The sequence below is a fragment of the Eurosta solidaginis genome, chromosome 4 (genome assembly GCF_040869045.1).
Source record: "Eurosta solidaginis isolate ZX-2024a chromosome 4, ASM4086904v1, whole genome shotgun sequence".
Classification (NCBI taxonomy): domain Eukaryota; kingdom Metazoa; phylum Arthropoda; class Insecta; order Diptera; family Tephritidae; genus Eurosta; species Eurosta solidaginis.
In genome coordinates, this window is record NC_090322.1 from 252,101,412 (window position 1) to 252,128,475 (window position 27,064).

The following is a 27,064-nucleotide window of genomic DNA, read 5'->3' on the forward strand; positions in this document are numbered from 1 at the left end:
CTTACCACAGTAACGGGTGCTGCTGTGGCAGACGGTTCTTTCCCCGTATATAATACTGGACAGCTGAGCCCCTCTTGTCGGACAGGTGGTCGTACGACAAAGATGAACGACTCATTACCTGAATGCAATAAGGACGATGTAAAGAGGACTGAGTCGCAATCCAAGGACGACAAATACGAATTAATCGATGCGTCGGACTCGGGGAGCGAGAGTAGTGCTGATTCAATGAACTCCGTGTTGGAGAAGCACACAAATGAAAACGGAGTAGAAGAGTGGAGAAGGGTAGATCATAGGAAGTAATGGAGCTCTCTCGCAGTACCGTGCAGCACTAAGAGTTGTACAACGCTTGGGAGCAGTGGTCGACCCAATGGAAGTGGAGATTGATCGCTTGTAATGGGCCCATGAGGCGGTAGAAGTAGGTAGAAGGCAGTTCGAAAGGTTTGCTGCGAGAAACCATCGGTCTGCAACCGGTACGAGGAGGAAGAAGCGTCGAATGGCAGAATGAAGAGGCAGCGTTCGGCGGAAGACGACAAGCCTGTTTTCAAGAGGCAGAAACGACCCAATCCTAGAGCCGCAAGGCACGGCAGTCGCATAGACAAGACAAGTAGGCCCAAAGCTGTAAAACAGATGGGCCCCAATAGCGAGGTAGCAACTACCTCGAAAGCTGCGAGTCAGAGGGAAGTTCCAACTACGGAAGTAGGAGATAAGCCAAAGGGAGATAACGCTAAGACTCCGGCTTTCTCGGAGATGCTAAAGGGAGTTAACGCTAAGACTCCGGCTTTCTCGGAGGTGCCAAGGGGAGATAACAAAACTCCGGCTTTTCCCGAGAAGATGAGTGATGTGGCAAAGCAGTCACTGACTGTGGCGCTGGTTGATCGTAGCAGTCCTTTCGGACAAATGGCCACTGAAAGGTGGAGATCTGTGGAAAGGGAGCTTATTAGCTTAATGCTTAAAATGATGCGGGACCAACCAAGTAAGCCCTTCCAAGCTTTGATTCGGGGGGATGGTATAATGGTGTGAAGATGATAGCGTGCGACAACATCGCGAGCTTGCGGTGGCTGGAGGAAGTGGTTCCAAAGCCAAGGCATGAACGCGCGGTTTGAGGTGGTGGATAAAGCGCAAATCCCCACGGTACCAAAAGTTAAGGTATATGGGCGTGATGAAGTCGGAGGATACACTGCGACTTCTGCAGAATCAGAATCCGAACATACCGACACATACTCGGCCTAAGCAAGCAGGTGGAGGAAATTTTGTACACGCAGCTTGGCAAAATGTCTTTTGGCACTGGCAAAATTTGCATGCGACTCAGGAAAAGAAGTCCCGAGGATAAAAACCCTAACACGCTAGAGGCGGGCGATGTCGAAAAGGACCTCAAAAGTCTAAGGGAAAAAAGACAGGTGGAGGTCCCCGAAGTCACCACGAAGGTGTTAGAAGAGGACCAACCGCCAAATGGTGATGTGACTCGCACAGAGGAACACCCGGCACAACAGTCACTAGAGGGTGAAGGGGGCCTCGAATACTCTAAACCAAAAGGGCAAGGGGAGGACGACGACGTCACGACGAAGGTGATGGAGGGGGACAAACAGCCCAATAGTGCTGCGAGTCCTACAGATAATCCTCCAACACAGTAAAATAGCATCGAGCGAACTCCTCCTAACCCTTGAGGAGGGTTCCTTTGACGTGGCACTGATCCAGGAGCCGTGGCTCTCATCGGGAGGAAAGGTTTCTGGACTTAGCGCGCGCGGGTTTGGCGTTTACTATAGAGCTGCAAAAGAATCGATATTCGGCATACTCGATATTTAAGAATATATAGGATATATCGCGGTATATATCGAATTTTTTGTTATAGTGAAGAGCGCTTACGCAATTTAAAAGCAATATCAGGTACACTCAGAAAAAAATACAGTAGAATCAAGCAGATTACAGGTCAAAACAACAGATTTCACAGGTAAATCACATCAAAAGAATAAATCCGTTAAACCAACAAATGCTCATCTGTTGAAAATACGTTTACAGATTTGCTGTTGAATTTAAAAAATCTCCGTCAAATTAACTGTTCCCCATTCTGTTAATTTAATAAGGTATCTGTTATTAATAACAATGGATGTTGTTCTTTTACCTTATATTTCTGTTCAACCGATGCGAATGTTGTTTTAATTATTGTAATTGTTCAATCTGTTGACCCAACTACAAAATTACTGTTGGTTTAATAGAAAACACAGTTTTGTTGACAGAGTAAACTCTATTATTTTTATTTCAGCAAATAAAAATACAGTTTTAAATACATTTTTGTAATTATTTATTTCATATATGTAAATTATAAGTACGGAGGGAAATCTATGGCTTGAACATCCACACATGTGGATATCACATTAAATAAAAATTTATAATCCTGTCTCATCAATATCTACATAAAAAGAAAATTCATTTTTACAAAGTGTTTTATATATGTATATATAGTACATAGAAAGTGCTTTACAAATTCAGTCCTTTTTTGAACCATAATTAGTAAATAAAAATTAAGTACGTAAAAAACTTCATTTTACAGAATTGTGTTCGTTTGTACATAAACATATACTCGCATTATTGTAGATCATTTATACTAAAAGCATATGTTATTTATTCAGTTTACTTTTTTTAACAATAAATTAAAGACGGCTAAAAATATCTGAAGTGAGCCGCTTTTTTTTGATAGTGGTACTTTAACAATAAAAGTTACTAATGTTGTATATTTGGTGTAATCAATAAACAATAATCACATTAAATAATAAGTTAAATAATTAGCTTTAAAGTATTTGGATTTTAAATATTGATTAATCAATATCGTATATAATAATAACTTTTTTTTCCAAAAAATACTTTAGAATCTGATTTTGCAGTCCAAAATCTACAACACTAGTAACTTTTATTGTTAAAGTAGGACTATAAAAAATATGGCTCACTTCAGATATTTTTAGCCAAACACCAAATTGAAATAGTTACAAAATTTTATTTCTTAGATAAACTAAACCGTCTGTCATACTATATATATGCATAGGAGGACTAGTGAAGAATTCAATTTTATTAATGCCCCTATTACCGTTTACAACTCAACTCTGGTTGGGTTGAAATTTCGCAATTTGGTATTACAGATTACAACTCAACCTGTCAAAAAAAATTTCGGTTGAGTTGTCTAGTCTTACAACTTTTTGTGGCATTGCCGTTTACAACCTTGTGTTGGTGTAGTTGTTAAAGACGTCAAAATTTTACAACTGCTTACTAGCAGTTGTCTCATGCAATTTTGCAGTTGTTTTAAAAAAATTTTACGTTTTAGAAGACGGTTCACCACCTAATTTTTAACAAAGATGTTCAAAGTTGGTATCAAAAGACACGTTTCGACCTCCGATTTAAGAATCCGAAAACAAAAATTGTAATTCTTTGCGACAGCATGACACTGGTAATACGCGTCCAACAATATTGAGAGAGGTGTCAAAACACGCGAATTAATCTCGAGAACAATAATCCGGTGGCAAAGATACATTTTATCTCTGTCCGGAGATATTTGCAGTTGAAGTTGGCGATTTTCATGTGGTTGTTGTAATGTTGTTGTCTTTTTTCGGTTTTTGTTTAATATCTTTTGAACGAGTTAAAATTTTTATTTTCTGCCTTTGGATTATTAATACTGATGTCAAGACGCATCGTTTAATATCTCTCTCGATATTTTTGGACACGTATTAGTGTCATGCTGTCGTAAAAAATTACCACAAAAATTAAAAATTTTATTTCTAATAAAATCTAATTTCATGTGGTTGTTGTATTTTGCCAGATTTTTTGTACACAGTAATGCAGAAAGGTGTTGGACCCAACCAGAGTTATTTTTACGAATCGCGGCCAAAGGCCGCCAACGCAGAAAGATGTTCTGTGCAAAAAAACTGTAGAACGGGCCTCATATTTCGGACCCTCTTGGGCCATTTTGTGGGTCTTTGTAAATATCTTTCGAAAGAAATAAAATTTTTATTTTCCGCTTTCGAATCCTAAAAACGGAGATGGAAACCCGTCTTTTGATACCACCTTTGATAAGAGTTAGATGGTGCACGGGCTTATAAATGAATGAATAACTTTTTGACTTTATGTAGCGACATTCCATAGTTGGACGAGGCTGGCCGCAGTTCGGATGCAGTCAAAATAGGTGAAATTATGCGAGTCACATTGATACTTATCACTACTCCTGGGAATCCTATTTGAGTAAAATACAATTTTTTCTGTTTGGGTTTTAATCTACTTCGCACAAATACGCTCCTCAATAATATCTAAAACCAGTCCAACACCAAAATTATAATTTTAAAATACGAACGCGTATGCGGAAATGGTCCTTAATTTTGTTTAGTACTGAGTAAAATGCTTCCTTTCAAATCTGCAAAATAACTTCATATGAAACTCATTATTTGTCACCTAAACATTTTCTTACTTGGTGCTTGGTAGTTCCAAGGGATTGGAATGATCACGCGAATGTTTTCCGTATTCGCGACATGTCAGTCACCAACATTTTTGTCATTATAAAATAGATTTCATATATGTAATATTAATAAAAAAATCACATTTGAAAATGCTTAAATTTCTGCCACAAATTGTTCAGCTGTTTATTTATCTGTCAAATCATCACTTTCTGAAGTTGGCAACTCAATTCAATTTCAACTGAAATAAGTTGTAATTCGTAATACCAAACAGGAGTTGAGTTGTCTTAAAGTTGAGTTGTTTTAATTACAACCCAACTAAGTTGAGTTGTAAACGGTAATAGGGGCATAAAACGCATTTCCTTGGTATTAATTCCAACAACAAAGGATTGGTAATGTTCATCAAAATTGCTCAATTCGATTTTGGAAGAAACTATAAACAATTGATTTTGTTTATCAATTAAAAGTCCTTCGATTTTGAACAATTGTAAATTTTGCGATAATCTTGAGAGATAAAACTGCTTTCTATATACACTTCCCTTGAATGTCACTGAGTTAATCAAAGAGAAATTTTCAATTGCTAAGTTATATGACTGCAAGAAAAATTCAATTGTATGTGTGGTATTCTCACTGACTTGTTTTTTATGTGCGTTATGAATTAAAGATGGCCTTAGCTCGTTAAATTTTAAAATAAAATAAGAGAACTGATAAGAAGTTTTAACTGCCAATGAATAACAAATATTTTTGCGAGAATAACTAACTGACGTATATTTTTTCAAGTCCTTATGTTTCGCTTCAAATCTTAAACACCAAATATACTTTAAAGGTCCAGAAGCCTTTATTGCTGTTCCATAGTGAACCAAGAAATGATGTTTTGGCTTGAGTGGCCCAAATGTCTTTAAATAAAGATTGTGGTGACGGGATATCGTATCTGTAAGAAGCTCAATGTCATTTTCAGTGAACGACGAATATAGACAAATATCAATGATTTTAATTAATAGCGTGACAAGCTTCCATACTTCATCATTTCGTGGCACTTTGTCTCCTATAATTAGTGGTAGAAAATGCGTGAAAGTTCGAGCTTCATTTGCAGACATTTTTAAGTTGAAGTTAAGAAGACTGTGCATTTGTAAAGGGCCTGAAAAATTACCTATTTCCGTTTCCCCGTACATAAAATTCTGTTTGCGTGTATTTAAAAACTCTAGAGAAAACTACTTTTTTTTTATAAAGTATACGAGTGATTGAGATAATTCATAACGACAAACTCCTTCAAAAATGTCATGCATTATATCAACGCTGAAATTATCAGTTACATGAAAAGTGCTGATATCATTAAATATGCTGCTTTCAATTATTCCTGTGACCCTGTAATTGTTTAATTTAAGATCTTCTGAATATATTTGAGTATTTCTAATACAATCGTTCACTTCTATAACATCTTTTTGTAAATATACTTTGCCTCTTCTGCAAAGACGACAAAATCTTTCTATTCGAAATGATTTACAAAAGCCAAATATTGTTTTCAAGCTTAAGTTATCCCCTAGAACAAGTCCCAATGTAAAAAAAACATGATAGGTATTTCCGTCAGCATTTATTTTTAACCCCGTTTCTTCCAAAAATCGAATTTCTTCAATAAGACCGTACAATGCTGAGTTACATCCAAAATCTTTCACATAACAAGATTTGACAAATGCGGCAACGAAAATAAATTCTAAACTAGACAACAAATATTGCGGCATAGTCGGAAAAGAATAATAGAATGCGCATAGGGAGTCTTTTGCTGTATGACTTCCTAAAGGGTTGTTTGTTTCGAAATCATCAGAGTAAAGAAAATATGGGATAATTATTTTCCCTTTACCAATTCCTTGCTCCTTTGACTTAAAAATAGATCCATTTACAAAATTTGAATAGTGCGTTTGATTTTGTAAGAATTTTATGTTTTCTAATGTCTCTCGATAAATAGAATTTAATTCGAAGAAAAAAAAATCGTAATGGCATAATATATGCCTTTGAATTACATTCAGCCAAAGAAGGATTTCCAAATCGAATACGTGGCACAATTTCATTGTTTATAGTATGTTCAGAAAAAGTGTGAAACAAATTTTTTTTCTGAATATACTTACAAAATTTATATTCAGTGTTTACTTGTTGCAATGGATCAGAGCATAATTCAAAAACTTCGCACATTTTTTTAGTAAAGGTAAAATCAATCTCATTCTTAAGACTATTTTTAATATTATTAACTAAGCTTTTACATATATTCGAAATATTCTTTTGGATAGTAAGAGCATCTCTTCGACTTAAATTGTTTTTTGAATATAGTTCACTTGAAAATATTACAGCAGATTCTATAAGTTTATAATTTTGACAACTCTCTGTTTCAAATATATTACTTTCTGTTTCACTACAGATATTTGATGACCGGCTCTTGTGTTTGGAACTTTCAGAATTTGATTTTACAATATCTAAACTCAAGTTATAATCATTTACGTCTTTTTCGTGCCTATGAAGGTGTTTGACAAATGACCATTTACTTGAAAAATGCTGGAAGCAATTTTTTTGCGCGCATTTATAAACACCAAAATTTTTAAGCTTTTGTTCACAACTAAAATGAGATGTTAACTTTTTAACCGAATCAATTTTATATTCACAAACAAAACAAAAATACATTATATTTTTTTAATTAACCTGTTTTTTAATTAAGGAATCCAAATGAGATATCAAGCCACTCACTTTGGGCTGAGGTTCATCGTATTTCGTGACAATTTCAAAAAAAAAACTGTTGAATAAAAAGCCAAACACCGTTACAGTACTGAGGATAATGTACATCAAAAACTTGAAAAATTTTAAAACATAAGTCCAATGCTGCCAAAAATGATGAGCACTTAAATTTTGTTCCATCCAAATATACAAAAAAATTGTCTTACGACTTAATACTAGAACCAGTAGCTATTACAACAGGTTGCAAAGTATTATTCTCTTGTGAAAATCGTTCTTTTATTTTAACCAATGTTTCCTCTAAATTCGATGCCGAGTTTATATGGACTAAAAAGCTGTCCATTCCCTCCTGAATGGTTACCCGTTTAACAGACGCGTTTTTCTTGTACTTTGCAACAGGTGTAATAACAGCATTTATCAGTATAGAAGTCATATAATTTCTGGTATCTGGAAATACAAACATACCCATTAATATATGCATATGTACTTCAAAATAAAAGTTTGTCATTTGTTTACCTGCAGTGATATTTTCATTTTCCAATTGATTCAATAACTCTCGGCATACTTTGTCCTTTATATTTGTCTTATAATAATTGTGTATTAATGGCAGAAAATCGTCCCATTTTGTCAATAAATATGTTCCTTTCTTAGGATAGAGTAGTCAAAGTTTTTCCTGTTCGACTATTAAAATACCGATCATATAATTTACCACAGGGTCTTTTAAAATCTCCACAGCGACCAAAATAAGTTGCCTGAAGGTAGAAAACCGGGTAGTTTAGCAATTATGAATGCACCTTCCGTGGGTACTGTTCATACACGTTAAGTTTTATTTGGAAAGTTTTACGAGCACTTATTTATAGAAGTTATTCTCTTCTTTAATAATTTAATTAAAAATTTAAAAACTAAATTCAGCAATGAATAAACAGGTCAAAGTGACCCGCATTAAATTCGGCTACTATTTTTATGAACAGTGCTGTGTTTAAAGTGGTGATTATGCTCCAACCCATGCACATAAAATATTCATCCGAATACTTACCGAACGCTCTCCAGGAAAGTATTTGCATATACTGTCAGCAATTTTGTCCAAATCGTTCAATGACAGCTTCTTTCTTGGTGCCAAGTAGTGGTCAATAACACAGTTTGCTATGCTTTGCTGGTGGTAAGGTGTGAGCGTTTTTGATCTTCATAATACTCCAGGGAATCTTTTCCTCGAGGATAATGTGGTAAGATGGTTTGAATATCACACTACAAGGATAAGTTATATAACGACATATATTATATACAAATATCAAAAATACACGGTGACACATATACTTAGTTCAAATGAACACTGTGAACGCGGTGTCTCAATAGAAGGCGAAGTAGAAGATTGATGTCTATCGTTATGCTTTAACCATTCATTCACTTTTTGGAGTGCTGCCGTCAGATCTTCACCTTCACCAAACTAATAATTAAGATATGTGCATATCAAATTTGTTAATATATACATATCATATAACTATTACCTCGTCCTTTTTCCACAATTTAATTTTCTCACGCAATTTTGCTTTAGTGCCCACTACTTCTACGGAAGGAAATATTTGACAAAGGTCCGTTTCAGTGAGATATCGTAATTCTTCAATTCCAACGCTGGCATCTGTATATTTAAAAATAAGTGCATTAAAATAAAAGGAAAGGTACTATTGACCTTATGTACATATGCACATGCATACATATGTGCGTATGTATGTAGGCATACATATATTGCTGGTACAATATTATCCCCGTAAGTATTGAATTCAAAAAAACTTTACATTTCACCATAACTGATATTAATCCAATATTTTTGTAGTATTAATTCGATGTATATATACTTACGTCTTAGTATAAGGAAATTTTTTCCAAATCCCATTCCTTCAGCAACAATAGCAGTTTCTCGTCTTCCTCTACTTCCTTGCTTTGGCATACAAATATATCAAAATCACTATTTTCCGTGTCCATTTTATAGAAAAGTTACAGATATTTACCGGCATACACTTTATTTAGTGATTAAATTAAAAATTCATCAAATTACCAGCAACAGTAGTAATTGTAAATAAATTTCCGCACACGCTTTTTGCAAATAAATACACGAATGAACGTATGAGCTGCAAAACACTCGCATGTATGTATACATTCCAACACCTAACGGGACTTAATGTTGTTGTTTTAGATATTTGGACAGAATTTGGTTTGATTTAACTGCAGCAATGGCAAGTTAACTTGCAATTCTGTTCAAAATTACCAGATTTGATCTGTTGATAACAGACGACCAAAGCTAACATATTTACAATTCATTCCACAGTGATAGTTGGGCAACACAACTGCGATTTCTGTTAATAATCAACAGAACTTTTATGTTGAAATAACATAAGGATTTACAGGTTAGAAAAAAAGATTTTATGGTTCAAATTAACAAATCGGTGGTTATATTAACTGTGATTTCTGGCAATAATTAACATAATGGGCCTGTTGAATAAAAAGGAGTTACGCTCGTTAAATCAAAGGAGTTTTTCGTTAATTCAATCAATAAATCTGTTTAAATTAACAGATTTCCGTTAATTCAACCATTTTTGATCTTAGCAGTAGAGAACTGTTCATATTATTGTAATTTTTTTTCTGAGTGTATATATCAGACATTTATGTAAATATAATATATACATGTATATATATGTAATATTGTCTTCATAACTTCGAAACGATCATATAACACATTCTGCAAAGTTGTTCGCGATGGTAGCTTATACAGCGAAGCGACGGTATATACCAAGTTACGACACCTTTGTCATCCACTATGGGAAAAGGTCGAACGCCTGCGGTGGCTAAACCCCAGTAGGGTGCTGGCAACAGCCTTTTACGTGATGATGAATCTTCATATGTTTTTTCATATAAAAATTAATCTTATTTGGCGAGCTATGTGAATCTAAATTTGGAGTTCTATGCGATCGTTCTAGATGGTGAAACAAATTGGACGTATTACCACTAGTTGTATAACATTTTTTGCAATAGTATTACTGATTTTGTCAAAATGGGTGCAAATGCTTGACTTTGTACTTCGTAGCTTTTTGGCAACACTGTTTTCGTCTTCAAACTCAATGATGTCTTCTGTTGGGTGTGCATATACGAATACATGTATATATGTGTATATAATATTGTAACGAACTTACTTGCAAATCCTCTTATTTGCAATCTTCTTCTAACGTTCGAATCACTAAACTGTTGAATAATGGATAAATGGCCTTTATTAAAGTACTTCATAATAACACTTATACTTTGCAACTAGCTTGCTTAACAACCAAACTGATTGATAGCTCAAATGAACCTCTACTTTCAAAATAATACTGCTATGGCTCGCTAGATAGCGTCTTAATCGAAACTGTTTGATAGCTCAACTCAAACTGAATTCCAGCGCCTCTACATTTGCTGCCTTTTATACTCTCTGATTTCAACGTTCGCATCTTCTAGGCGCTTCCAGAATCTACTAGTTGCCATCAGCTCTCAAACTTCTCAGCTGTAACTACAATTGCACGATTTTATAGCTTCTCTCATTGCATACTTTCAGGAGTATCTCAGATATATGCATGTGTTTGTGCATTGACTCTCCGCTACTCGTATACGTACATGGTACATATGTGTAGACGCAATTATTGTTTCGTTTATGTAGATACATAATGATTGAATTATTGATGTGAATTCACGTCACTGCTTAGCATCGGCCTAGAGATAGCAGCACGCCTTAGTTTTGCTAATATTCGTAACAATATGAAAAAAAATAACGTAACTTTCACATTGAACTTTTGTAAGAATTTTTCAATATTCAGAGCCACCAACTTGTTAGGTATTCATCTAAAATAAACACAAATCTGACATAATGTATGTAATTTTATTTATTCATGTTTTATTTGTCTTACCAAAGTTTTAGACGCTGGTAATTCTGCCGCTAGGAAAAGGAATAAGAAATGGGAATAAAGTACTCGATATTTAGAAAAAACATCGATAGTCGCACCACGAACCTGGTATCGATATATCGATACTTTTGCAGCTCTAGTTTACTACGCTCAAAAGGAAGGACGGGTGCGAGCTGTAGTAATGGTAAGGAAACAGCTGCATTCATATATGCTGCCTAATTACACCACTGAAGACCTCGTAGCGGTGGCCGTTGAGCAAAAGAATAAGCAGGCATTTATCCTGGCATCCTGCTATATGGCCCACGCTGCTGAGGTTCCACCGATGGAGTGCAAAAGGCTAGTACAGGAGGAAGGGCGGTTGGTCACAGATGCAAATGCGCACCACAATGCGTGGGGAGGAGCAGATATGAACGAGAGAGGCGAATCTCTATTTTGTTACATCCTGCAAACCAATTTGCAGATAGCCAACAGGGGAAATGTCCCTACATGTCCCAACATCCAGCAATGTTCTGGATATTACATTGAGCTCCGAGCGTGATATATCAAGGTATGAATGGATGGTTCTTGATAGACCATCCTTCTCCGACCATGCGTATATCAGCTTCAGCATCCTACTAAAGAGGGTAGAGAAGGGAGGAACCTTTAGAAACCCTGGGTCAACGAACTGGACTAAATTCCAGAAACATGTAGAAACAAAACTGGGACAACCCAAAGAGGTTGCCAATGTGGAGGAACTGGAGGAGTCGAATGAATTCCTAACAAGGACGCTTATGACTGCGTCGCTTCCCAAGGCAGTCGGTTCTATGTACTGGAGCGACTCGGGATTTTTCCCGACCAAGGACTGTCGTTTCAGTGTGACCCCATCTAATTTGTTTCGTCCCTCCCACAAATTGTCATCCTCCCATCAGCTCCTTGCAGCAGGACTGCTCCATATTCTCTTACTCCGGGAAGGCATCGAATCCAATCCGGGTCCGTCTCCTGACCCCGGTCCTGAGAAATGGTTTTGCTGCATCTGCCGTAAAAGAATCTTTTTAGGACGGTCATACTCTGTTCAGTGTGTCTCGTGCAAGGGATGGTTGCATCGGACAGGTTGTTCTGTGCTTGATCCCAAAACCCGACGTCCACGTAACTTTTATAAATCTTTTGTGGCTCCTTGCTGTTCACGCCCAAGGGCGTCCCGTAGTCTACGCCTAAGCGCCCCCTCACTACCTTCCAGCAGCCCCGCTGCTCTGCAAGCCGCAACAAGTACCCGCTGCTGCTCGCGCCCCACGGCGCCAACGACTCAAACAGCTGATACCACTCATAACTACTACCTTCGTAGTACAGTTGGTAGCAATGCTGAGCATCAGCCCCTGCCCCCGTCTTCTCCCCCCCCCCCCCCTCTTTTCCGGCAGCAATCGTACAGGTCAGGGAAACAGACTCTTAGTCCCTACCTACGTTTGCACCGTCTGTCAGCACAGAATATATAGGTTTGCGACATCCGCCCAATGCAGCTCCTGCCTTGGGTGGTGCCACGTTCCTAGATGTTCTGGTCTCCGCGACGGCAACCCCCCGACGGGTTTCATCGCGCCATGTTGCCAGGTCGCAAACCCAAATCATCCGGGTACCCCAATGCTTGCCCAAGGACGCCCAGTCCCAGGGCCACAACAGCATTGGCGTCCTGGCCTTCCACAACCCAGGCGTAGTCACCCGTCACTTACCCCCAGAGTGGCGGCGTCTCCCCTTATGCACTTCAGAATTCTGCAGTTAAACTGTAATCGACTAACTGGGAAGATTACGGAGATAGTCGATCTCATGAAGCGACACAACATCCGCATTGCTGCGATTCAAGAGACTAAACTCACAGCAAGATCTGCATTGCAGACCTGCTCTGGGTATAATGTCCACAGGAAAGACCGCGAGAGCGGAAATGGAGGCGGTCTCGCGTTTATCATACACCACTCTGTGCAATATTATATATTTGATCCTGGCATCGACCGCAGGGACAATGTCTTAGAACGTCAAGGCCTATCTGTCCGGTCAGGCGATGCAAACCTAGAAATCATCAACATCTACATCCCTCCTTCCACCTGTTGCCCCAGTGGATACCGCCCTAATATCAGGGCCTTACTCACTGGCAACAATCGCATTATCTTAGGCGATTTCAATGCCCATCATGATCTATGGCATTCAAACTTGCGGGCGGACAGTAGGGGTGAGATGTTGGCGGATCAAATAGAAGAAACGACGTTCTGCACAATAAACGGAGACGCCCCCACACGTATGGTAGGAAGCTGTCACAGCTCGCCAGATATCTCAATCGTGAGCGCAGAACTCGTAAACTGCGCCAACTGGCAGCCGATGGTAACATTGGCATCCGACCACCTGCCCATACTTATTTCGCTTAAGCATACCGCCGCCTTCATCGTCACTGAAAAACGCACTTTCATAAACTTCAAAAAAGGAAAGTGGGAAGAATATAAATCCTTTACAGACAACCGCTTTGCTGCCCTCCCTATCCCGACTGATGCCCGCCAAGGGGAGCGTGCCTTCCGCAAGGTCATTGAATCCGCCTCGGCACATTTCATTCCCGCCGGGAGAATTCCCGAAATCCGGTCCCACTTCCCGGCGGAGGCCGCAAACTTAGCGAGAGAACGTGACCTTATAAGACAACTTGATCCAGGCGACCCCCAAATAAGCGATATAAACCAACGCATCAGATTGCTTGTGGATGAACACAAGCGGGCGAAATGGGAGGACCACCTAAGAGGTTGTAACCTCTCTACCGGTGTGGGTAAACTTTGGTTCACCGTAAAGTCCCTATCGAATCCGACTAAGCACAAAGACAAAGTTTCCATCGCCTTTGGCGACAAAGTGCTGTCGGACGCAAAAAAATGCGCGAGCGCTTTCTGCCGACAATATATAATGCATCCTACGGTCGACAAAGATAGCCGGAGAGCCAATAGACACGCACATAAACACAAATTCAGCGCGTCACCAATCACCATCACCGCTAAAGAGGTTGAGGATGCCATTGGTCGTGCTAAACCATCCAAAGCAGTGGGCCCAGACGGCATAGCCATGCCGATGCTTAAAAACCTAGGGAAAGAGGGTTTCAAATATTTAGCGCATGTCTTCAACCTGTCTCTTTCCACCTTTGTCATACCTGAGAAATGGAAAATGGCCAAGGTGGTCCCGCTACTAAAGCCTGGGAAACCAGCTAACATAGGTGAGTCGTATCGTCCGATATCTCTCCTATCGCCAGTGGCAAAGACGCTTGAAGCCATTTTGCTCCCTTATTTCCAAGCAAATTTGCAGCTAGCCCCTCATCAGCATGGCTTCAGAAAACTCCACTACGCACTACCACCGCGCTAAATGCCATTAGCACCCAGATAAATTGCGGTTTAAATCAATACCCGACCATAGAACAGTACTCGTAGCGCTAGACCTATCAAAAGCTTTTGATACGGTCAACCATGGCTCGTTACTGCAAGACCTGGAAGGGTCAACCCTTCCCCCATGTCTTAAAAGGTGGACCGCAAATTATCTGGGTGGTCGGCAGGCAATTTAGAAACGAAACATCAAAACCAAGGAGAATTAAACAAGGGGTGCCACAGGGTGGTGTCCTATCCCCACTTTTGTTTAATTTCTACATATCTAAGCTACCTTCACCACCGGAAGGAGTCACAATCGTTTCCTACGCCGATTACTGCACAATAATGGCCACAGGCCCGGGCCCTAAGATCGATGCGCTATGCAATAAAATAAACGGCTATCTCCCTGATCTTTCCAGTTTTTTCGCCTCGCGAAACCTGGCATTATCACCGACTAAATCTTCCGCGACCTTATTTACAACATGGACGTCCCAAATGTCGACTTTTGAACATCCACGTGTGACGTTTGATCAGGATCTACATTTTGGTTAGCACGCAGCCGCCATTGTTCCGAGAATTCAGAGCCGTAACAAAATCCTCAAATCCCTCAAATCCCTCGCTGGCAGTACTTGGGGAAAAGATAAAGAAACGCTCATGACTACATACAAAGCAATTAGCCAGTCGATTACGTGCTATGCGTCACCCATATGGTCGCCAAGCCTAAAAATCACCCACTGGAAGAAACTACAGGCCTGCCAAAATACTGCTCTCAGAATCGCCACGGGCTGTCTTCTTATGTCCCCAGAACACCATCTGCATAATGAGGCGAGAATACTCCCCATCAGGGAGAAAAATGAGATGCTGACCAAACAGTTCCTGTTGAATACCCAGAAACCTGGGCATCCCAACAGACATCTGATTGATGAACCAGCACCGCCTAGGGGCTTAAGGAGTCATCTCCGTAAGCATTTTGAGGAAATACGGCACCTGAGAACCCAGCCGTATGAAGTGAAAAAACACAAGCAGGTCTTTGGTGAACTCCATAAACAGGCGTCGGACCTTTATGCCAGGCGAATCCAGTACTTAACGAAAATTATCCAAAACTCGCGGAAGAGGAACGCATACTCCCCAGGGAAACGCGTGTCACTCTTGCTCAACTTCGTTCTGGATACTGTAACAGGTTAAACTCTTACCTATCCAGAATCAACCCCGACATACAAAATGTATGCCCCGCTTGCAATGTGTCCCCACATGACACCAACCATCTCTTCAATTGTAATGTGGAACCAACGCCTCTAACACCCCTTTCCTTATGGTCCACCCCTGTTGAAACGGCAAGTTTCCTTGGACTCCCGTTAGAGGATATTGATGACAATTTGTGATCGGTCGCGGCTATTAGGTGGGGCGAGCATTGCTACAACAACAACAACTGCGTATAACAAAGCTTGCCCTCTAAGAAGATTCAGAGGAAAAACAAAGCCGCCATGGTGGAGAAATGAGCGGAGTCTTTTAAGAAGACAGGCAAAAGAAATGTTTAAGCTCGAAAAGACCACGGAAAGCGAAGCGTGTCGGGACGAGTACAGGGATCTACTGAGGATCTACAAGTGTGAAATTACCAGGGCGAAGAGAAACTCATGGAAAAGTTTCTGTACGGACATAGAGTGCTCCAGCGAAACAGCACGGTTGTAAAAAGTCCTAGCAAGGGAAACATAGTCCAGGGACTAAAAAAGAATGAGAACGGGGAATGGTCACGTAATAGTGAGGAATCCCTTGAGGTGCTTCTCGACACACATTTCCCATCTGGAGACGGTTTAGAAGAACCAGCAGACATCACTCACAACGTTTTCTAAGTTTAAATCGCCGAGCCCAGATGGTATATTCCCCGCCATGCTACAAGCTTCAAGTATGGCGGTCGTGGAATGGCTTAAAATAATATTCGGTGGGTGCATAAGGCTGAATCATGGACCGCACTCTTGGAGAACTGCTCGTGTAGCTTTCCTACCAAAGGCAGGGAAGATCGGTCACGTGTATCCCACAGACTATAGACCCATTAGCTGGATGAAAAGCTGCTCTCCACAACACAGCATGCGTACACCAAAGGCAAGTCGGTAGACACCGCATTGCATAGGGTGGTAATAAGCATAGAGAAATACTTGGAATATAAGGAGTATGCTTTAGGAGTCTTCTTGGACATTGCCGGGGCTTTCAATAATGTTTCAAAATGGGCGATTGTGGATGGTCTTAATTACATTAAAGTACATCCTGCCTTAATCAGATGGATCGGCTGCATGTTAAATTGCAGAAAGATTACATCACGAGGCCACGAAATCAGTGGGGCACGCCGCAGGGAGGGGTGCTATCACCTCTATGGACGCTGGTCATCAACCAACTGTTCAGGTGATTCGATGAGGGATCCGTAAAACTTACGGCTTACGCAGATGACGTTGCAATTGTCATAAGTGGAAAGTGCCTTCCATCTTTGATGGATCGGGCGCTTCGGGATATTCATACCTGGGCATCTAATGTTGAAAGTCAATGCGGAGAAGACGGGTATGGTCTTGTTTACAAAGAGGTACAAGGTCCCAAATTTGACCAGGTCTAAGTTAGGAGGGGTGACCTTACAGGAGAAACCTTGCACAAAATATCTAGAAATCATCCTAGAGAGTAAGCTGTCATGGAAGCTCAACGTGGAGAAAAGGGTCAAGAAGTTCTCAACGGCACTCTATGCATGTAAAAGAATGCTGGGGTGTACGTGGGGCTTATCGCTCTATCTTTCTCATTGGGTTTTAACAGCGATAGTAAGCCCTATCCTATACTATGGAGTTCTTGTTTGGTGGAAAGCCACACAAAAACAACATACCTCAAAAAATTAGAGGGGGTGTGCAGACTATCGATGCTTAGCATTACGGGAACCCTGAAAACAACCCCGACGGCTGCACTGTATGCCATTCTGCACATTCCACCTGTAAACTTGGTAGCAAAGAACATAGCATTAACAGCCGCAACCAGGCTCGGTGCCTCGGGGCAGCTTGAGCGCCGAACATATGGCCATAGTAGTATAGCGTCATCAATCACAAGGCGAACAGACTACCTGGACGGTTGGCGCAAGGGTGCGCAAATGGCGGATGAGGCGATACATGTGTACATAAATGGTTCCAAAGTAGTGGAAGGAGTAGGGTCTGCGGTATACTGTGCTGATCCGGAAATAAGCAGATCCTACAGGCTGCTGGATTACTGTAGCGTTTTCCAAGCGGAAATATTAGCCTTAACCAAAGCAGTAGAAAGCCTGGAAGAGAATAGCTTAAGCTGCAACCGTGTTAACTTTTATATTGACAATTAAGCAGCAATTAAGGCAATAATCTCGCATAGCACAGCATCTAAATGCGTGTTAGAGTGTAAGCAGTCTCTGAAGAGAATCGGGACAGGGAGAAGCATACATAGATATTGGGTCCCAGGGCATACAGCGAGCAGACGTGAAAACCTTGTACACATTTTTCGAGCAGGAAAATTGTGGTAAAACATTTAAAAAAATTAATAAAAAGTTGTGCAAAATAAAGTGTTTTGTTCGCGCTGTAACAATGTAACAATGTAACAAATAATGTAAAAATACGTTATTGAATTCCTAATAGGAGTTAACTTTGAGAAAAAGACTCAAATAAATTTATTTAATAAACAAATTTAAACACATATATGTATATATACTAATAAACGGTGAAGTAAATCGAAATAAGGCAAAAGCAAAATGAGTATGTGCGCGAAATGCAATCACTCTACAAGAGAAAGGACAGGTATACGATGCGAGGGTGTGTGTAATAAAGTGTACCATTTAAGCCTTGCATGTACAGGTGTTGATAAATATTGTTGTAAAATGTTTGAGGAAAGAGTTATGGCACGATTTATGTGTGATGAATGTGTTACATATACTCAGAATGTAGACTTGGTGCTACAAGAAATGCAAATGAGTGTGAAGAAAAACAATACAATATTAAATGAGTATAAATATGAGTTTGAAGAGGTGATGAAGAAAAGCCAAAATGAAATAAAGGCTTTATTGGAAGCTGTAGAGGGTCAATATACTCAAAGAGTAGCAACTATGGAAAGATCACAAAAGCTTTTTGAAAAAAAATTGGTGAGATAAAAAGCTTATATGAAATGTTAGAAGAAGTGAAAAATAAAACTGAAATAATTGGTAAAGACAATGAAAAGGTATGTAACGAAATAAAGAAAATTAGTAGTAATAATAAGGAAAAAAGGCTGTCATATGCAGAAGTAATGAAAAATAATAATAAAAAAGGTGAAAACAAAAGCAAAGATACTACAGTGCCTGAATTAAAGAAACGTACTCCTATTGTTGTTAAACCGAAAGTAAAACAATCGTGTGAAAAAACCAAGAAAGATTTAAACAATAAAATTAATCCTAAGGAACTAAAGATAACAGATATTAAAGCTGGTAATAATGGTATTATGGTGATCGATAGTGTTGATGAAAATGAAAGAGAAAAAATAAAAGAAATAATGGACAAAGAAATTAGCAATGAATATGAGATAAAGATACCTCGTGAATATAAACCAAGACTATTTATAACAGGTATGCAATTTGAAAAGAATGGCGATGAATTAACTGGATGCCTACGAAAACAAAATAAATGCTTTGAACAGGGTGAAGTAAAAATTATTAAGCAATATAATGTTAAAGTTAGTCACAAAAATTATTATAATGCAATAGTTGAGGTGGATGTGAAAATATTTACTGAAGCGTTAAAATTAGATAAACTGAATATAGGATGGGAAAGGTGCAAAGTATACACGATGGTGTTGATATAACAATGTGTTTTAAATGTAAAGGATATAACCATAAAGCTAGTGAATGCAAAAATGAAGATGTTTGTAGCAAATGCTTGGGTAAACATAAACCCATGGAGTGCAAGGAACAACCAAAAAACATGTGCATAAATTGTATTAGAGCTAATGAGAAATTAAATCTAGGGCTTGATACCAATCACCCGTGCAATAGCAGACATTATTGCCCTGTCTACTTAAAACACTTAAATGTAAAAAAACAAAGGCTATGATATTAGCAACTAACAATCAGGCCACTGGCTCACCTGGACCATGCTAATGTTATGCAACGTAGAGTATCAAAGTACCAAAAATGCATCTATTTAAACATAAATATCCTAGTAGCTAACAAATCAGAGTTGGAAGTGTTGGCGGAAGTTCATAGACCAGGCATCATACTGTGCTCTGAAACATGTACAACCAAAGATATTCTAGACAATGAATTAAAAATAGCAACCTATAAAATGATAAGATGTGATTCCCATAGCAGGCACACAGGAGGTGTGTTAGTTTATGTACATAGTACAATTGATGTTAAAGTAATCTATAATGATAACATAAACCAAAACGTATGGTGCATTGTAATAAAACTGAAGAAGGTTGATAAAAAGTGGCAGATTGGAGTTCTGTACCACTCGCCGAGCACTAGTGATGCAGTTTTTGTTGAATACCTAAATGAAATTCTAATTGATATATATGAAATAAGTAACCATAATATAGTAGTCGGTGATTTTAATATTAACATGAACTGCATTTCAACATATATTACTAAATTAAATGAGATATTTGCTGTGATGGGGATGAGCCAAAAAGAAGGTTGATAAAAAGTGGCAGATTGGAGTTCTGTACCACTCGCCGAGCACTAGTGATGCAGTTTTTGTTGAATACCTAAATGAAATTCTAATTGATATATATGAAAAAAGTAACCATAATATAGTAGTCGGTGATTTTAATATTAGCATGAACTGCATTTCAACATATAGTATTAAATTAAATGAGATATTTGCTGTGATGGGGATGAGCCAAAAAATAGAATTTAATACGCGAATCACAGATACAAGTGAATCGAAAATTGATTTATTATTTTCAAACTCGGATGAAATTCTCTGTAATAATTTGCAGGAATACAAAATATCTGATCATGTAACTGTAAAATTTAATATTAAAACGTCCAAAGTATACAAGATGAGATTGACCAAGAAAATCATAGCATGGGACAAATATAATAGTGATATTTTAATAAGCATCCTTAGATCATTTAACTTCAACTTTACTATAAACTTATCAATTGATGTAAAAGTCGAATTAATTAATAATATAATGATTCAAGCTATGGAAAGTTTAACCTGCGAGAAAGAAGTGCATATCAAGTTAATGAATAAATGGTATGACAGAGATTTGGCACAAATGAATAAATATAAATACTGTTACGAATATTAGCAAAACTAAGGAGTGCTGCCAGCTCTAAGCCGATCTAAGCAGTGACGTGAATGCACATCAATAATTCAATCATTATGTATCTACATAAACGAATAAATAATTGCGTCTACACATATGTACACATTCCGACGAGCAACATTTACATACAAGGCAGCAAGAGATGAGATGTCACACACCGATGAATTTACTTATACGCTTATGTGTGTGCGGGAGACTGTAAACTACAAACACATGCATACACCTTATCTGAGTTGTCACAAGAGAGAGCAATAATTTGTGCACGTAGTTGTGGCTGGCGATTTTGTAGCCGAAACAACTAGTAACTTCTGGAAATCGAAGAGCCTAGAAGTATGCAGCGTAAACTATAAAAGCGGCGCCAGCGAGTAAGAAGTAATTCAGTTTGATTTGAATTGTCAAGCAGTTACGAGTAAGACGATATCTAGCGAGTAATAGCACTATTATTTTGAAAATCAATTTCCTTTAAGATATCAGTTTGGTTATTAAGCTATTCGTTGCACAGTTTGAGTGCTATTGTGAAGTATTTTAATAAAGGTCATTTTTCCATTATTCAATATTGGAGTTATTTATTCAACAGTTTAGCGATACGAACTCAGCAGAGGATTGCAAATAAGATTTGCAAATAAAAATTCGTTACAATTGGTGTCAGAAGAGGAATTGTTGAATAAATTCCAGAGGACAACAACGACATGGCAAAGTTCAGTGAATTGAAGATCCAGCAACTAAAGAAGGAGTTGGAGAGCCGTGGATTGAATACAAGCGGCGTTAAACTTGAACTTCAGGCACGGCTACGAGAGGCAATGGAAGTGGAAGGAATTGATGTGGAAAAGTATGACTTTCATCTTGATGGCGAGGAAGTAACAAAAGTTGAAGAGAAAAACGAAACATCGCAGACAGTTACGAGCACAGACTTGAACATGATTTTGGCTGCAATATCTGCTCAAACATCGACAATGTCATCACAACTAGAATCGCAGGAGACACGCATAACATCCAAGATTGAAGCACAAGAAACGCGTATGTCAGAAATGTCGACACAGATTACATCGAAGATTGAAGCACAAGAAACGCGTATGTCACAAATGTCGACACAGATTACATCGAAGATTGAAGCACAAGAAACGCGTATGGCAGAAATGTCGACACAGATTACATCAAAGATGGAGACACAATTGGAAGAACAGAAGACATATTTGGCATCTCAACTGGAAGCGCAAGAGGCACGTATATCTGAAATGTCGGCACAAATTTCGGAACAGGTATCAGCGCAGCTCTTTGTGAAACTGGAAGAGCAGGATGCAAAAATTTTACAACTCGAGGACAAAATTGATGCCGAAATAGAAGCGTTAAAAGGTCGTATGGAGCAGTTACAACTAAACCGCCCAGCTGTTTCAGCGAGTAATCCAAAGGTAAAGACACCATCCTTTGACGGTTCTGTTCCTTTCCAGGTCTTTAAGCTACAGTTTGAGAAGACCGCAGCAGTGAACAACTGGAATGTGGAAGATAAAGTTGCTGCACTATTCGTGGCATTGAAGGGGCCAGCAGCGGAAATTCTACAGACGATTCCCGAAGGAGAGCGGAACAATTATGAAGCATTGATGGCTGCTGTAGAACGACGTTATGGAAGCGAGCATAGGAAACAGATATTCCAAATTGAGTTGCAAAACCGCTACCAAAAAGCAAATGAGACATTGCAGGAGTTTGCTTCAGATGTTGAAAGGTTGGCTCATCTCGCAAATGCAGACGCACCCGTGGAATACACCGAGAGGGTAAAAATCCAGAGTTTTATAAATGGCATACGAGACGTCGAAACAAAGCGAGCTACATACGCAAACCCAAAGCCAACATTCGCAGAAACGGTGTCACAAGCTCTGATTCAAGAAACAGCGTCGCTTCTGTGTAAGCCAGTTTTCAAAGCACGCCGTGTGGAAGTAGAAAGGCCAGAGTGGGTAGACGCAATATTGGAGGCACTGAAAGGATCGCAAAAGCGAAGTGGAAAAGTTATCAAATGCTTCAAATGCGGGAAGTCCGGTCACATAGCACGTCATTGCGATCTTGGTCTTAATAGTTCCAACAATGTGGGTGGCCGTAAACGCAAAGCTGGAGGAGATGAGCAAGAGCGAGTAAGAGGTAGAGAGCTAGATCCAGCTATTGAATGCCCTGTGATATCTGTGTCGCAAATTGGAAGGAAATCAAGCAGTCTTACCGTCAGAGGGAATGTGGATGGCAAAGAACGAATACTGACTGTAGATACGGGCGCATCTCATTCCTTGATCCGATCTGACTTGGTCAACAGGAGAGTAAAACCGTTACCTGGAGCAAAGTTGCGTACGGTCACTGGCGAGTATAACCAAGTTCAGGGAGAAGTGATATGTGAAGTATTGATTGGGAAGGTCATGGTCCTACACAAATTTGTTGTGGCGGAGATTGTTGATGAAGTTATATTGGGAGTAGATTTCTTGGTTGACCATGACATCAAGATCGATATGCAGAGAAGGGTGATGCGTTATGAGAACCAAGATGTGCCACTTAACTTTAGTTTGGAAAAAGGGTTCAGCAGTAATCGGGTACTGGTGGAGAAGACTCGACGAAGGCCACGGAAGTCGAAGGCAAAGGTTGATAGATCGAATGGGCCAAATAAATCAAAATCAAAAGTACCTGCGAGAGAAACACTGGCATTGACAAAACCTAAAAGACGCAGGAAAATGAAGCAACGAATTTTCGAGAAGGAATGCGAGGGTAGTTTCAATCCAGAGCGCACTACTGTGGGGAAACGTGGGAACGATACTGATTATGCAAAGCAAATCCGTCCAGCGCAAGCTCTACGAAGTAGTTCATCGGCCAAACAACAGAGTGTAAAGGAACGAACCAGGGTATTGAGTGGTACGATGAAACACATGTACCATGAGAACAATAATTCGAAAAGTTTCTTGGCGGGAGATTTGGTACTGTTATACAACCCTCACCGGCGGAAAGTTGTTCCATCCAAATTTCGGTGCAGTTGGGAAGGCCCGTACAAGATTGTGAAGAAGCTCAGTGATACCATCTACCGCATACAAAGCATTAAGAAACCACGGAGTAGAAGAGTGGTACATTTGGCGATGCTAGCAGCGTTTAGATCAAGAGATTTGTCTGATCGGGACGATCAGACTTAGGTGGAGGGCAGTGTTACGAATATTAGCAAAACTAAGGAGTGCTGCCAGCTCTAAGCCGATCTAAGCAGTGACGTGAATGCACATCAATAATTCAATCATTATGTATCTACATAAACGAATAAATAATTGCGTCTACACATATGTACACATTCCGACGAGCAACATTTACATACAAGGCAGCAAGAGATGAGATGTCACACACCGATGAATTTACTTATACGCTTATGTGTGTGCGGGAGACTGTAAACTACAAACACATGCATACACCTTATCTGAGTTGTCACAAGAGAGAGCAATAATTTGTGCACGTAGTTGTGGCTTGCGATTTTGTAGCCGAAACAACTAGTAACTTCTGGAAATCGAAGAGCCTAGAAGTATGCAGCGTAAACTATAAAAGCGGCGCCAGCGAGTAAGAAGTAATTCAGTTTGATTTGAATTGTCAAGCAGTTACGAGTAAGACGATATCTAGCGAGTAATAGCACTATTATTTTGAAAATCAATTTCCTTTAAGATATCAGTTTGGTTATTAAGCTATTCGTTGCACAGTTTGAGTGCTATTGTGAAGTATTTTAATAAAGGTCATTTTTCCATTATTCAATATTGGAGTTATTTATTCAACAGTTTAGCGATACGAACTCAGCAGAGGATTGCAAATAAGATTTGCAAATAAAAATTCGTTACAATACAATATGTTCACGCGTGCGTTGCAAACTGGAGAGTGGGATGAATATAAATAGGTCATACAAAAAATTAGTCAAATTAAAAAAAATAAAGTATATGGAGAATAAAATCATTTTGAATGAATATAATGCTAAAGAAATGTGGAAATATCTCAAACAAACGGTTAAACAAACTAAAGATAACGAAGGGATAAAAAAGGTGATGGTTGAAAACGAAACCGATCTGGAGAATGGTCTAAAAAGATTTTTTGTAAACAGTGTGATTGAAATTAATAATAACATCGAAACCTGTCAAGTAGCACTAGAGGATACACAAGTCCATTCAAAATTAAAGTTTGCTGAAATTACCACCGATGATGTTATTAATATCCTAACAGACTTTAAATATAAAATAGGTGGAAGAAAACTGCTATCCGAAGGTGTACTAAAAGATTGTATATCGTATACCGGATATTTCTATGCTCAAATAATCAATAACAGCTTAGAAGATGGTGTGGTACCTGAAATGTGGAAAACGTCAACAATAATACCTATGGAAAAAGTAAAAAAGACAATGCAACCTGAAGAACTTAGACCCATAAATACCCTGCCAAGTGATGCTAAAATTCTCGAAGTCGTTGTTAAGAATCAGTTGGTGAATCATCTTGAAGTAAATAATATACTAGTCTACCAACAGTCAGGATTTAGGGAAAAACATTCCTGTGAGACAGCGCTGAACTTGGTGATATCTGATTGGTAAGAAGAGCTAAACAACAAAAAAGTAGTGGTTTCAGTTTTCATTGACCTCAAAAGAGCTTTTGAAACGGTGGATAGAGAGATATTAATAAAAAAAAATGCAACGGATTGGCATAACTGATATTGAACTTAAATGGTTCCGCAACTATTTGAAGCAGAGAAAGGCTCAGTATTAGCACCTACATATATTATTTCTTATATACATAAATGACATAGTCAATGCTATCGAAGATTGTGAAATTAGACTTTTTGCGGATGATGCATTAATTATGATAAGTGAAAATAATATTAATACTGCACTTGCCAAAATGCAACATGAGCTAAATAACTTGTATAAATGGTTGTGTGGTAATAGACTGAAACTAAACATAACTAAAAGTAAATATATGATAATAACAAGGAGGAATATCAATGAGGAGGATATAGCCGAGCTAAAAATAAATGATGAAATCATACACAGAGTTAACAGTATAAAATACTTAGGAATAATAATTGATAATAAACTCAAATTTGAAGATCATATAAATTATACAATTAAAAAAGTTGCTAATAAAATAGGAGTGATGCAGAGAATAGTTAAATTCATTCAAAAAAAGTACAAAATAATCTTATATAAATAAGTTATAGAACCGCATTTCCTGTACTGCCCGTCCATTCTATTCATAATATCGGATAAAGAAGTAGACAAGCTCCAAAAGCTTCAAAATAGATGCATGAGATTTATTCTTCAGAAACCTAGAGATACACGAACGGCTAACATGTTGAAGACTTTAGACTGGTTAAGTGTGAAACAAAAGATTTTTTTACACTCCATGAAATTCATATTTAATATCAAACATGGAAATGTACCTGAGTATTTAAATAAAAATATAGCATTAGTTGAGCAAACTCACAACATAAATACGAGGAGCAAACGTAATTTCAAATTGCCGTTTTTTAGAACTGAAATTGATCAACAGAACATTTTCTACAAGGGTCTGAAAAGTTACAATGATCTGCCTATGGATATAAAAAGTTGCAACCAAATAACAGTATTTAAAACAAAATTATATGAATATTGTAAAACCTTAGCTATAAGATAAAAAACTGTAAAATTTTCAAATTTACGAATTAGGCTCCTGGCCGTAATAAATAAATTATCTAATCTAATCTCAATAAATGGGAATGAAAAAGCGGCCGAACTAGCTAAAAAGGGCGCTTCCCTTGAAGCTTGCTCCGTAGACGTCCCAATTAGACTGGGCGAGATTAAGCGAAGGCGAGAGGTGCACATGATCGACCAAGCGGGAAAGGCGTGGGTTCAAGCACGGGGTTGTAAAGCGTCAAAGATTATATGTAGGTCTTACAACCTTAGACTAACAAAGTTTCTTCTATCATTAAAAAGAGAGGGCTGTAGACTCATGAAGGGTATTCTGACTGGACACTGCCTTCTGGCGTCACATGCCTTTAAATTAGGCTTGGTCAGTGACAGCAGATGTAGGAAGTGTGGGTTGGAGGAGGAAACGATCGAGCACGTTCTGTGCTCGTGCTCTGCACTTGCCAGGCTAAGACTCCAGCTATTAGGAGTGATACAGCTGTCAGATCTAGAAGCAGCAAGTGGCTTAAGTCCTGTGAACCTTCTAGTATTTGCCAAGAGGACGGAGTTATTTTATAACATAGGTCCTGGTTTTTGATAGGGTTTTTCAGTTTGGTCGTTAAAACAAACTTCTGGTAACACTACGGACTCAATCAGTCTATGTAAGGTCCTCATGGACCGGCCAGTTAAACCTA

General features: G+C 38.7%; 2 protein-coding genes across 6 annotated transcripts in view; one reads left to right on the plus strand and one right to left on the minus strand.

Annotated features, from left to right (window-relative positions):
* The window catches only part of Ost48 (dolichyl-diphosphooligosaccharide--protein glycosyltransferase non-catalytic subunit Ost48), a 35,725-nt gene that overhangs the window by 1,737 nt on the left and 6,924 nt on the right, over positions 1-27,064 (plus strand). The window lies entirely within an intron of this gene.
* LOC137251316 (uncharacterized) lies at positions 2,242-9,252 on the minus strand. Of its 5 annotated transcripts, XR_010953206.1 has the most exons (8): positions 9,158-9,252; positions 9,009-9,083; positions 8,657-8,787; positions 8,466-8,595; positions 8,188-8,396; positions 7,668-7,903; positions 4,448-7,598; positions 2,242-4,393 (listed from the first exon to the last, which is right to left on the minus strand). XR_010953206.1 is itself a non-coding variant. In XM_067785676.1 (7 exons), the coding sequence occupies exons 2-5, from the start codon at positions 9,040-9,042 to the stop codon at positions 8,279-8,281; spliced, it is 429 nt and encodes a 142-aa protein (XP_067641777.1). In that variant the 5' UTR covers positions 9,043-9,083; positions 9,158-9,252; the 3' UTR covers positions 2,242-7,598; positions 7,668-7,903; positions 8,188-8,278. The 5 variants fall into 5 exon arrangements, 4 of the variants coding, with proteins under 4 accessions (XP_067641777.1, XP_067641778.1, XP_067641776.1 ...); XM_067785676.1 differs by having other exon boundaries at positions 2,242-7,598; positions 8,450-8,595; XM_067785677.1 differs by having other exon boundaries at positions 2,242-7,598; positions 9,009-9,183.

What these genes read in the sequence shown, in the direction of transcription:
- LOC137251316 (XM_067785675.1), bottom strand. Translation starts at nt 9,096, where the DNA reads ATGCCAAAGCAAGGAAGTAGAGGAAGACGAGAAACTGCTATTGTTGCT. An exon ending in AAATTTCCTTATACTAAGAC is followed by an intron (nt 8,788 to 9,008) that starts GTAAGTATATAT and finishes TTAAATATACAG; the next exon opens with ATGCCAGCGTTGGAATTGAA. An exon ending in AATTGTGGAAAAAGGACGAG is followed by an intron (nt 8,596 to 8,656) that starts GTAATAGTTATA and finishes CTTAATTATTAG; the next exon opens with TTTGGTGAAGGTGAAGATCT.